Below are 14,056 nucleotides of genomic sequence, written 5' to 3'. Positions count from 1 at the left end.
GCATTTTTGCCATGTTTTGAGTTTTAAGTCTAGCTAGCAATGAGAAAAAAATAAATAAATGCAACACGCATCAAAAACGCGGGTGCAAAATGCAATGGAGAAACAGATCAAATGCAAACTGCATAGGTGTGAACCTAGCCTTAAAGAGGTTCTAAATGCAGAAGGTTTTGTACCTAAATGCTTTTTTTGCATTAATGTAATAAAAAAAAAACCCCTGAGTGCAGCTACCCCCTCCTCCATATCTATACTTGCCTGAACCCCATCCCGATCTAGCAATGTGTATAAGAGCAGCAACTCCCCTGGGTCTCTCCCTTTTCATTGGCTCACACAGCAGTGGGAGCTATTGGCTTCTGGTGCTGTGAATCACAGCCAGTAAGAAGAGAGCGGGGGCGAGGTCAAGTCACTCTCTGTGTGTGAATGGAACAAGCCTGCTCGAGTACCCTCATAGCAACAGGCTTCCTATTGGGGCACTCGGCAGGGGGGAGGAACCAGGACCGCCAGTGGGGGACCCAAAAATAAGACGATCGGGTCTACTCTGTGCAAAACCATTGCACAGAGCAGAAAAGTGTAACATGTTTGTATTTTTTTTTATTAAAAGAAAACCTTCAGAATCACTTTAAAGTGGTCTTTCAGATAGATCATTTATTTAAAAGAAAAATTGGTACCAATACCCATGAAACTCCACTGCAGTTTTAAAGGTTAGAGAAAGTGCTAAAATCTTCACGCAGCAACTTGAACAGTGATCCCTACTCACCAAACTTTAGAAGCAGAAGGCCCTAACAGGGACCAATTTCTACAAATAAAATGATGTATATATGTATGTAAACCCTGACAATGAACTCCAATTTGCTTCCTTTGGTCTGTTAAATATACCATTAAGGGTCGGTGCACACGGGACACATTGAGTTTTGCATATTTTTCTACGGCCTCTAGAAGCAGTTCAGTGGTATGCAATGTGTCCATACACATTAGGGCATTTAGAGGCAGAAAAAAAAACAAAAGTGCACGCGGAGTGTTCTACATTTTCAAGTGCACGTTGATAAATGAGCAGAGGGAAATGTTTTTGAAAAAATGCTTATAAAAGCAAATGCTCTTAAACTTTCCTAAACTCTTGTGCAATACGAGCTACTAGGAGCAATTTTTCTGCCACTTTTTCTGCCAGAGGTTCTGGCGTTTTTTCTGCTTCTAGTGTGCATGGGCCCTAAGTGTTTTCTTATACAGTATCTAAAAATATAGAGTCTGATCCTGCCAAAAATCCATTGAACTCAAAAGTTTCTGTGCACTCTAAAGTGTTATCTCAAGCACTAGTTATCCCTGCCTTGATCACCTCTGCGAACTATAGAACACCTCACTTCTCTCTGTGGAAAGGAAATGAGTAGGGGGGTACTTTGTAGTACTTGCTGTTGACAGTGTTGCTTCTTTGTAGATACAGTAGAGCAGTGGTCTCCAAACTGCAGCCCGATGGCCAGATGTGGCCCCTTGCCTGCCTTTATCTGGCCCTTGGGGCACTTTTCCTCCCCCTGATACAAGACACTTCCTCCCACTGACACCAGCAATGGGGCATAATTCCTGCTACTGACATAACCAACGGGCACTATTCCTCCCACTGACACCAACCATGGGACACTATTCCTCCCACTGACACCAACCATGGGACACTATTCCTCCCACTGACACCAACCATGGGGTGGTGTTTCTCCCATTGACACCAACCATGGGATACTGTTCCCCTCACTGGCACCAAAAACGGGGCTCTATTGCTCCTACTGACAGCAATGAAGGGGCAGTTTTTCTCCTACTGACACCAATGATAAGGCACTATTTCTCCCACTGACACCAACAATGGGGTTCTATTCCCCCCCTAATACCAAAGATGCATTGTTTACCCCCACTAACGCCTGGATAATTTTATCTCACAATGGCCACAGTCCAGCCCCCCTAAAGTCTGAAGGCCAGTTCAGTAAGTATGGAGACCCCTACAGTACTGTATAGTATGTTAGTGTTGCCACCTTAGGACAGGAATCCTGCAATTGGCAGGAGCACCAGATGGAAGTAGTGGGAAAAGCACTTGCAAGGGAAAACTAATGCAGCCCTCACATCTCCGGGTAGATTCACATCTATGTGGGTGCAGTATTGCATGTAAATTGCATGTGTTCCCGCACATGCAGCAAATACATGTTGCTGTCAAGCAAACGCTGGGGGGCTGTTTATTTGTTAATGACACCTCCACACATTTTACTGCGCGTGGAAACACATAGCCGCATGCGGATTTAGTGCGATTGTGAATTTGGAAAAGTACAGGGACATTTTCCCTGCGTTACTTGCAGGTACAGCAGCCCATTCATTTGAAAGGCGCAAACATGGCCGCAGGGAAACCGCATAGACTTGAACCTAGCCTAAGACTGGTATACTGCAATATATTAAATATTCTTGTTGTTTGGATACTATTTATGCAGGAGAACCATTTAATTCAAAATCTGCTTTCATTGTTGCTTTCGCGGCTCCTGTGAAGAAATGATACATTGTTTACATTTTAATGAGCACTGCAGCTAAACACTGTCTGACCTCCTTCACGTGGCTGTTTAGCCGCATACACTGGATCCCAGCCACAAGAATCACAAGTGGATGTGAATAGCAGGACATCTGTCCCTAATCGCAGGTAACCCCGTGGTGTGCGGCTCATATGAACAGTGGCAGCCATCGTCAGCCTGTCATTAGTTGAATCTGCATTTGCTGCTATTTGCATTCAGCTGTGATGCCAGCTGCAGGATCTGCTGTTTCTCGCCACTGAAATCCAGTGTATGCTGTTAAACTGCCATGTGAAGGAGGCCTTCATGTGTTATTTTTGGGAAACTCGATGGATGCAACTTTTGAGATATAAATATCTATTTTATTTCAAACTTGGCCCAACCAATGATGTTGACCCAGAACCACTTGGCCTTAAAGTAGAGCTAGCATAGGTTAGGCTAATTGTACTGGTAAAATGCAGGCATCCCAAAGTTCTGTGATGATCTTCAGAGAAATTCCTGTGTTGCTATGGAATCCCTGGGCTTTGCCTTTTGTTCAACTCAACATTAGTCTTCACCTCCACCATACTACAGTTCAATGCCAGAGTCTCTATTGGCCGTGCAGTTTCAACCATTTGACGGTTGAACTGGGGAAAGGGGACTGATTTTACATAGTTCCATAGTTGGTAAGGTTTAATAAAGACACTAATCCATTTAGTTCAACATGTGTTTGTGCTCATATCAAAAATCATATCCCATATCCCTGTATATTGTGTTTGCTAAGATGCCCATCTAAGAGTTATCTGAAACTCAATACTTCCCGCTGACGCCACCGATTATGGAAGTGAGTTCCACATCCCTACTGCTCTGACAGTGAAAAAACCCTGCACAGTTTAAAGTTAAACCGCTTCTCCTCCAATTTCATTAAGTGGCCCTGTGTCTTCTCCTGCTTCCTGAGACTGAATAGTTTGTTCTTTATACTAGAATCACCATTGAGGTATTTGTATATCACTATCATATCTCCTCTCAAGCGTCTCTTCTCCAGGGAGAATATGTTTAATGTTTGTAGTCTGTCCCCGTAACTGAGGTCCTCTAGTCCCCTTATTAACCTTTTTGCCCTTCTCTGGACTCTCTCCAGCTCAAGCACATCCTTCCTGAGGGCTTTTGACAGCATATGTTGTGTCTGCTTTACACAGTTATCCCAAAGTAATGTTTACCTGTCAAGGGATGGGGGGGGGGAGGCGTAGTGGGGATGAGGTCCAAAAACATTTAGACAAAATAAAGGTAAATAAAGCACCTGAACCAGATAGCTTACACCCAAGGGGTCCTCAAAGAGCTGAGCTCTGTTATATCTAAGCCATTGTTTCTAATTTTTAGAGATTCTTTAACCACTTCCCGTCCGGCCTATGTACATAAACGACCGGATGGGAGCAGTGCAGGAGTGGGTTGCCGTTCATAAACGGCGCCCGCATTTACAGCCTGTGCATGCTCCCTGGACACAGCGGAAAAAAACAATTGTTGTACGGGACCTCTGTGTGAGGTCCCGATCATGTGATCACAGATTGCCCAATCCATGATCACATGAATAGTAGTAAGCAAGATGTCACTTCTGACATCATTGCTTACTACTAGTGAAATCGGTGAATGATCACAGAGGTCACATGGTACAAGGCTATTCACAACAGCCTTGTACCATGCGACAAGCTGTGACCAATCACAGCTCTCACAGTATTTCTCAATGGCTGCAAGAATGCAGTTAGAGAGAAGGAGAAATGGTTGCTTTTACAGCCTATATGGGTATAAAAGCAATCGGTATAAAAAAAAAAAGAAAAAAAAAATTTCATCACCCCCCCACAAGTAGTAGTATAGTGTCACTATGGTGACACTGTACTGCTAGGGTGACAGTATGTTAAAAAAACTAAACCTAATAATATAAAAAAAAAAAAAAAATGTAAAAACATTTTTTTAAAAATTATAATTTTTTGTTATATATTAATTAGGTTATTTGTTTACTAAAAAGATAACTGAATACATTTTGGCCAAGATTTATGAAGAAAGATTATTTATTTGCAAAATTTTATAAGAAAAACACTTTTTTTAAAATAAAAATCCCAGTGGTGAATAAATCCCACCAAAATAAAGCTTTATCTGTCTCAAAAAAATGCTAAAAAATTCATAGGGGTACAGTGTTGCATGACCGCGCAATTGTCATTCAAAGTGTGATAGCACTGAAAGCTGAAAATTGGCCTGGACGGGAAGGGGGTAAAAGTGTCCAGACTTGAAGTGGTTAATGACTGGCATAGTACCACTGGATTTGCATAAAGCCAATGTACTGTCCGTATTTAAAAAGGGATCTGTAACTATAGACCAGTTGGTTTAACTTCTATAGTTGGGAAGATACTTGAGTATTTAATAAAAGACCACATAGAAGAGTTTTTGCTAGAATATAATATTTTAGGTAGGGTTGCACCAATACCATTTTATTTATCGGTGTGTATGAGTACAGATATTTGTGCTCAAGTACTTGCCAATATGATGACCGATACCTTTGCAGTTTGATTTGTGCCCATACAAAACTAATGGGTTAAAATCGCACTGCAAAGAATTGCACAAGATTTGAACTGAAATTGCACTACTTCAGCTTAGGTAGTGGTGCAATTCCTGTCCAAATCACATGTGGTTTCCCTGTGGGTGTGGTGCGATTTGAGCCATACAAAATGAATAGCTCAAATTGCACTGCAAATTGCACCGCACCCATATGGAAACCACAAGTCATTCAGACAGGAATGCACTAAGTAGCACACTTTCAGTTCAAATCACGTGATTCTTTGCAGTGCGATTTGAGCCCATTCATTTTGATTGGGCTCAAATCGCACTGTAAAGATATCGGTTGCAGGTATCAGAGCATTTGCAGGAGTACGAGTCCTGCAATTGCTTAATATCGGCACCAATAATAGTATCAGTACTGGGGCAATCCTAATTTTAGGAAATAGTCAACATGGATTCACAAAAGACCGAAGTCAAACAAATCAGATTTTTTTTTTTTTTTTTTTTTATGAGGAGGTAGGCAAAAACCTTAGACAAAGGAGTGGCTGTGGATGTGTATACCTGGATTTTGCCAAAGTGTTTGACACAATTCTTCACATTTGGTTAACATTTACAGGCTTAGAAAATTCAGTTTGTAAATGGATAGACAACTGACCGTATTTAGAGTAGAGGTTAATGATGCATACTCTGAATGGTCTAAGGTTATTTGAGGTGTAACCCAAGGTTCAGTGTTGGGACCCTTGTGCTTTAACATATAATGCTGATAAATGATATAGGGTCTGGGATTAAAAGTACATTTTCAGTGTTTGCAAATGACACCAAGATATGCTGTTGAATTTTGTCCTCACAGGATGTCTCCAATTTACAAGCCAACCTCAGTGCACTGTTTAATGTGGCAGCTGTGTGGCAAATGAGGTTTAATGTTGATAAATGTAAGGTTATGCACTTGGGGCTAAAAACATGCAAACAGCATACATACTAAGAAGAGTGTAACTGTGGATTCAATGGTGGAGAATGATCTTCAATGGTGGAGAAGGATCTGGGAGTTCTGGAAGATCACAAGCTTAATAATGGCATGCAATGCCAAGCTGTGGTTTCTATAGTGAGCAAAATCCTCTCTTGTATTAAAAGGTATAGACTCCAAAGAAAGAGACATCACTTTTCCCCTGTACAAATCATTGGTAGTACCTCATCTGGAATATGCAGTTCAGTTTTAAACACCAGTTCCCAAAAAGGATATCAGGGAACTGGAGAACGTGCAGAGAAGGGCAACCAAACTGAGGCATGGAGGAGCTCAGCTATGAGAAAAAAATACTGAATCTATCAGCTTGAGAAGAGAAGATTAAAGGGGGAGATATGATCAACATGTAAAAATATATAAGTGGTCCATATAGTGAACTTGTTGTATTATTCTCTTTAGAACATTACAGAGGACACGGAGATACTCTTTATGTCTGGAGGAAAAGAGATTTATTTAATTTATTTATTTGAGGTACTTGTATAGCGCCATCAATTTATGCAGCGCTTTACATATACAGTTGTGTTCAAAATAATAGCAGTCAGACATCACTAACCTGATCAATCACTGTTTTTGGTAGAAATGATATTTCTACATGGCAAATAATTTACTAGCAGGTGTAGTAGAGTAATAGAAATCCAACAGACCCAACAGTCATGACATGCATGCTGCTGATTCTGTGTAATTGAATCACTAATTGAAAGGGGCATGTTCAAAATAATAGCAGTGGGGAGTTCTATTAGTAAGGTCATTCATTCTTTGAAAAACAGGTGGCAATTATTGCCCTTATTTAAGGAAGGAAGGCAGCAAATGTTGTACATGCTGGTTACAGTGCATTTCTCTCTGAAATTCTGAGGAAAATGGGTCGTTCCAGACATTGTTCAGAAGAACAGCGTACCTTGTTTAAAAAGTTGATTGAAGAGGGGAAAACATATAAAGAATTGCAGAAAATGATAGGCTGCTCAGCTAAAATGATCGCAAATGCTTTAAAATGGCAACCAAAACCTGAAAGGCGTGGAAGAAACCGAAAACTACCATTCGAATGGATAGAAGAATAGCCAAAATGACAAGGACTCAGCCAACAATCAGCTCCAGGAAGATCAAAGAAGGTCTAAAGTTACCTGTGAGTACTGTTACAATTAGAAGACGCCTATGTGAAGCCAAGCTATCTGCAAGAAGCCCCCGCAAAGTCCCACTGTTGAAAAAAAGACGTGCTGAAGAGGTTACAATTTGCCAAAGAGCACACTGACTGGCCTAAAGAGAAATAGCTCAACATTTTGTGGACTGATGAAAGTAAGATTGTTCTTTTTGGGTCTAGTGGCCGGAGACAGTTTGTCAGACGATCCCCAAACACTGAATTCAAGCCACAGTACACTGTGAAGACAGTGAAGCATGGTGGTGCAAGCATCATGATATGGGGATGTTTCTCATACTACAGTGTTGGGCCTATTTTTCGCATACCAGGGATCATGGATCAGTTTGAATACATCAGAATACTTGAAGAGGTCATGCTGCCTTATGCTGAAGAGGAAATGCCCTTGAAATGGGTGTTCCAACAAGACAACGACCCCAAACACACCAGTAAACGTGCAACATCTTGGTTCCAGACCAACAAGATTGACGTTATGGAGTGGCCAGCCCAATCCCCGGATCTTAATCCAATAGAAAACTTGTGGGGTGACATCAAAAATGCAGTTTCTGAGGCAAAACCAAGAAATAGAGAAGAACTGTGGAATGTAGTCCAATCATCCTGGGCTGGAATACCTGTTCACAGGGGCCAGAAGTTGGTTGACTCCATGCAACACAGATGTACAGCAGTTCTCAGAAACAGTGCTTATACAACCAAATATTAATTAAGTGATTCAAAGGAAAGCAAAATTTTCAAACATTTTTCAGTGTATATAGTGAATGTTTGAGTTTGTAAAGAAGAATACAAACACTGCTATTTTTTTGAACAGTCTAATATTCACTTTTCTTCAATTTTTTTTAGAGGAACACAAATTTTATATATTTTTCTTCATGTTTTGATTTGGAATAGAATGTTTAGTGTTCCCAATGCATTTGTGTGTATGGAAATAAAAGCTATTAGAAGGATTTTGAGCTTTATTCACTTTTTTCAACACACTGCTATTATTTTGAACACAACTGTATATTGTACATTCACATCAGTCCTTAACCCTCAAGGGTGTACAATATAAGGTCCCTAACTCACATTCATACATACACATACTAGGGCCAATTTAGACAGGAGCCAATTAACCTACCAGCATGTCTTTGGAATGTTGGGGGAAACCCACGCAAGCACAGGGAGAACATGCAAACTCCAGGCAGGTGGTGCCGTGGTTTGGATTCAAACCAATGACCCTAGTACTGCCAGGCGGAAGTGCCAACCGTTTAGCCACTGTGCTGCCCCTTCACATGTGAAAAAGGCTTCTTCACAGTAACAGCTGAGAAATTGTGGAAAGGACTCCCAGAAGAACTAGTTCTGGCCAACTCAGTAAATTTTTTTTAAAAAGAGCTGGATGCATTCCTAAATGCACAAAATATAACTGGATATTATTATTTAGAGGCAATAATCCCAGCAGGAGTGGATCCTGGGAATAAATGATTGCCTCCATGGGGATCAGGAAGGATTTTTTTTCCTCTACTAGAGAAAATTGAATCATGCCATGTTGGGTTTTTTTTTTTTTGCCTTTCTCTGGATCAACTGTGGGTATAGGATAGTGTTTTACAAGGTTGTCTGTCTGTGTGTTTTTCCTTAATTTATTGAACTAGATGGACTATTGTCTTTTTTTTTCCACCTAACTATGTAACTATGTATATTTAAAATATACAAACTGCATTTACCACATTCTGGTTAAAAGGTATGTGCGGGCTACCATTGAAGGTACTGATTGTAATTGTTTTTGTCAGTAAATACAATACTGTTCAGTACACATAGTGTTAGAAATGTATGTTGCTTGGAGAAAGCAGAGTTCTTGTCTCAATGCAAACAGTCTGAGATGCACCCCTACATCAATTAAATATCAATGTTTAATTGTAGTTGGGGGATACCAAGATGAATTACCAGCTTAAATTATCCTTGGCTTCTAAACCAAGGTTTTATTGCTGGTATATACTGTATATTCACTAGTATAAAATGGAGTTGATAATAAAGTATGTCCAATCTTGGGGAAGCTCTGCTAAGTGGAGTGGCAATGTCTTTCAAAATTAGTACATTTCAATGTGAATATCTTGGCGTTACTAAATAGCATTTCTAACTATAATTTGTAAAATACATGAAGGGAGTGATAAATACAGGGGAATAATCCATTTTCCTTTGATGGGGAAAATTAGACATTGTTTCTTTTTAATGGAAGCTGTCTCACTGGTGTTTTTGCTTTTTCTTTATTATCAAAACATGTCAAACCTAAAGTGCTACTAAACCCACAACAGTGAAATCGGTCTGTAGATGCATTAAAGCATGCTTGTTATATTCACTGTGGAACCCAAATGGTTAATTTTCTGCATTGTGTGAAAAGGCTGTTTGATCCTGTCTTCTCTGATCATCTCCTTCTTCCACAGTCCCCAATCTATCTGTTGATAGTACAGAGCCCTAGGAGGCACCTTGCACGTGCTCAGTTTGGTGTGTATTGCTAGAGGGTTTTTTTTGTGTTTTTTTTGTTTTGGGAGAGTGCATGTGATCGACACAGGGCCAATCAGCACTGGCCTCATAGGACAGTCTGAAGAAAATAAAAACTCCTCCTACAAGCTTTAACCAGTGCTTGGCCAGACACTGATATAAGTGACAAGACTGCTATCTAATGTTGATGAAAAACTGTGTTTAGCAATTTATATTACCTAAAATAGTTGCATTTCCATGTTCTGTGTACTGTGGGAAACAAGATATAATGAATGCAGGGTCCTGGGTTTAGTAACACTTTAAGTTTGTTTGGTACTTCATTGAACCCTTTTTTATGATGTTACTATGTTACTGACTTCTTCTGCCTTACTTCTTTTCTGAAGTACTTCAGAAATGTGCTAATAAACAATAATACTGCTACTCCAAGGCTCTGAAGTATATAATTGACCCTCTGCAGGATGTGTGTCCATTCTCCGACTTCCAAACCTTCTAAATCTTTCTCAGTGTCATCTATACTCACACTATAATGCCAAAAGTAGTGGCAGGCCTGCCTTTACACGCATGAACTTTAATGGCATCCCAGTCTTGGTCTATAGGGTCCAATATTGAGTTGGCCCCGCCCTTTGCAGCTATACCAGCTTTAACTCTTCTGGAAAGGTTTAGGAGTGTGTCTACGGGAATGTGTGACCATTTTTCCAGAAGCGCATTTGTGAAGTCAGGCACTGATGTTGGATGAGACCTGGCAGTCAACACTCTAATTCATCCCAAAGGATGAAGGTCAGGACATCAGGTTGAGGTCAGGACTCTATGCAGGCCAGTCAAGTTCCTGCACCCCAAACTCACTCATCCATGTCTATATGAACCTTGCTTTGTGAACTGGTGCGCAGTCATGTTGGAACAGGAAGGGGCCAAAATGTCTTGGTAGGATGACGCCATAAAAGTTCTCTTCACTGGAACTAAGGGCCCAAGCCAAACCCCTGAAAAACAACCCTACACTATAATCCCCCTCCACCAAACTTTACACTTAGCACAATGCTGTCAGGCATGTACTGTTCTCATGCAACTGACAAACCCAGACATGTCCATCAGATTGCCAGACAGAGAAGCATGATTCATCAGTTCAGAGAACATGCCTCCACTGCTCTAGAGTCCAGTGGTGGCGTGCTATACACCACTGCTTCCGACATGTTGCATTGCACTTGTAGATAGAGCATCCAATTAGAACACACTCATTGCACTTGGTAATGTAAGGCTTGGATGCAGCTGCTCGGCCATGGAAACCCATTCCATGAAGCTCACTATGCACTGTTGTTGTACTAATCTTAAGGTCACACAAAGTTTGGAGGTGTTTAGCTATTGATTCTGCAGACAGTTGGCGACTTCTGCGTACTGTGAGCTTCAGCATGCACTGACCCCGCTCTGTCATTTTACATGGCCTACCACTTGGTGGCTGAGTTACTGTTGTTCCCAGTTGCTTCCACTTTGTTATAATACCATTAACAGTTGACTGTGGAATATTTAGTAGCAAGGAAATTTCACAGATGGACTTATTGCCCAGGTGGCAACCTATCACAGTACCATGCTTGAATCCACTGAACTCCTAAAAGTGACCCATTCTTTCACAAATGTTTGTAGAAGCAGTCTGCATGCGTAGCTGCTTGATTTTATATACCTGTGGCCATGGAAGTGATTGGAACACCTGAATCCAGTGATTTGGAGGGACGTCCCAATACTTTTGGCAATATAGTGTATTTTGTTTTCATTGACCTGCCTGTACTACTTCCACCATCTGGTTTGTATCTATACATTTCTTTAATAGTTCTTTCCTATACTTTTATGAAAAAATATTTTACAATTTATTACCAGGAAGAAGTATTTGTACAGGGAAGCCAAGCCAACCTGACGGTCTGGGACCCCCAGAAAGATCTAACCGTGCGTGTTTGCGTGGCTAATTCTGCTGGATGTGGACCGTGGAGTGACTTTCTTCTTGTTGCTTCTACAGAAGAACCTGGCAAGTATTGAATTTGTTTACTTCCTCTGTAATATATTGCATGAACCACTGGTAAAGTTGGACCCTTCCTTATCATGGTTGATGGGTGAAGTTGTAGAGATTGAATTGTTTAAATGTTGGTAAGAAATAGAGATGAGCGAATCGAACTTGGCGAAGTGGAATTCGTTTAGAATATTAGGAAAATTTCGATTCGCGACGAATCCGAAAATTAGCAGACTTCGGATGCGCGAATCGAAATTTTTCCAAAAATGGCGGCGACATGTGCGGCGACGGAGCGGGGATCTCTGGGAAGGCGCACAGACAAGGCGCGCTGACCCATAATGCATTCATTCATGACATGTGATCGCATTAGCCAATCAGCAGCCAGCCAGCCAGCACTGTGTAATGGTCGAGCTATATATTGCGGCCATTTTAGAATTCTCCATTTGCCTCCAGTCATTCAAGAGAGGCAGACCTGGCTGTATTGAGGGAGAGAGTTAGGGACACAGAAACGTTACTTAGGGCCAGAGAAACGTTACTTAGGGACACAGAAACGTTACTTAGGGCCACAGAAACGTTACTTAGGGCCACAGAAACGTTACTTAGGGCCACAGAAACGTTACTTAGGGCCACAGAATCGTTACTTAGGGACACAGAAACGTTACTTAGGGACACAGAAACGTTACTTAGGGCCACAGAAACGTTACTTAGGGCCACAGAATCGTTACTTAGGGCCACAGAAACGTTATTTAGGGCCACAGAAACGTTACTTAGGGCTACAGAATCGTTACTTAGGGCCACAGAAACGTTAGGGCCACAGAAACGTTACTTAGGGCCACAGAAACGTTACTTAGGGCCACAGAAACGTTACTTAGAGCCACAGAATCGTTACTTAGGGCCACAGAAACGTTACTTAGGGCCACAGAAACGTTACTTAGGGCCACAGAACCGTTACTTAGGGCCACAGAAACGTTACTTAGGGACACAGAATTGTTACTCAGGGACAGACACAGAATTGTTACTGAGGGACACAGAATTGTTACTGAGGGACACAGAATTGTTACTCAGGGACAGACACAGAATTGTTACTGAGGGACACAGAATTGTTACTGAGGGACACAGAATTGTTACTGAGGGACACAGAATTGTTACTGAGGGACACAGAATTGTTACTCAGGGACAGACACAGAATTGTTACTCAGGGACAGACACAGAATTGTTACTCAGGGACAGACACAGAATTGTTACTGAGGGACACAGAATTGTTACTGAGGGACACAGAATTGTTACTCAGGGACAGACACAGAATTGTTACTCAGGGACACAGAATTGTTACTCAGGGACACAGAATCGTTGAATTAAAGAGTATGTCAGACAACATGCAGAGGAGTGGCAGAGGAGGCAATGTTTTAGGAGCGAGCAGACGTGGCATCAGAGGAAGGGGTCGAGGCAGCACTATTCGCAGCCAGAGGCCAGTGCTCCCGGTGTCATCCAGCGGTCGTGTCTCCACCGACAACCCTGCCGTCATCGATTGGTTGGCTCGGTCGTCTTCCTCTTCCCAGGTCACCTCTGACACCTACAGCCAACGGTCGGTGGGTACGTCAGACACAACCGTTAGTTGGCATGGCCCGGGAGCAAGCCCACTGAAATCACGTGTCCTCTACCTGCCCCTGTCCTTTGGTGTTCCCTCACCAAGCGAAGTATCGCATGCTGTGGGCTCAGCCCCACTGTACAGTGAGGAAGAGCTAACAGAGGGCGGTCAGGAACGGGGGGAGACATCCGCCTCTTCAGCAGCCAGGCGAAGAAGTAGTGGCGAGGAGAGTGGCTCGGTAGCCGGTCTAGAGACAGGTCTGTCTCCTGACCCACACGCAGCCGAGGGGGCTAGTAGTGAGGCGGAGACCCTAATTGATGATGATGAGGCTGATCGCACTTGGCAGCCTCGTCGTCATCAGGCTATTGCTTCCGCATCATCAGGAGAAGAGGGTGGCAGCTTGGCAGCGAGCAAAACAGTCGGTGGGTTGCCCAGGAGGCAGCAGGGTCGCAGCAGTGTCAGTGGAGGCAAACGGCCACGGAGTAGAGCACCAGCTCCACTGCAGCCTACCACCACGGCCAGTAGTGGTGCCGGTGTGCACGGAGGAAGCAGCAGTCAGCCAGTGAGGAGTATCGGGGGCAAAGTTTCCTACTCGGCGGTGTGGCAATTTTTCGTCAAGCCGCCCGAGGAAGTAAACGTAGCCGTATGTCGACTATGTGGCCAGAAAGTCAAGCGTGGCCAGGGGGCCCATGTTGGGACTACAGCGTTGCGTCAGCATATGCAGCGTCGCCATTTGGCGGCCTGGGAAAACCGTGATAAAGATACGGCGGTTCTGCCTGCC

General features: G+C 42.5%; 1 protein-coding gene across 1 annotated transcript in view; it reads left to right on the top strand.

Annotated features, from left to right (window-relative positions):
- Window positions 1-14,056, top strand: part of TYRO3 (TYRO3 protein tyrosine kinase) — a 273,752-nt gene that overhangs the window by 164,044 nt on the left and 95,652 nt on the right. Inside the window, exon 9 of the mRNA XM_089686919.1 lies at window positions 11,561-11,705. Coding sequence (XP_089543045.1) covers window positions 11,561-11,705 — 145 coding nt within the window. The remainder of the gene's footprint in view (window positions 1-11,560; window positions 11,706-14,056) is intronic.

This window comes from Staurois parvus, unplaced genomic scaffold, assembly GCF_062004578.1.
Source record: "Staurois parvus isolate SC_StPar_1 unplaced genomic scaffold, SC_StPar_1.0 ptg000414l, whole genome shotgun sequence".
NCBI classification, from domain to species: Eukaryota; Metazoa; Chordata; class Amphibia; order Anura; family Ranidae; genus Staurois; species Staurois parvus.
The sequence above is the reverse complement of the archived record's forward strand: the minus strand, read 5'-3'. Positions and strand labels throughout refer to the sequence as shown.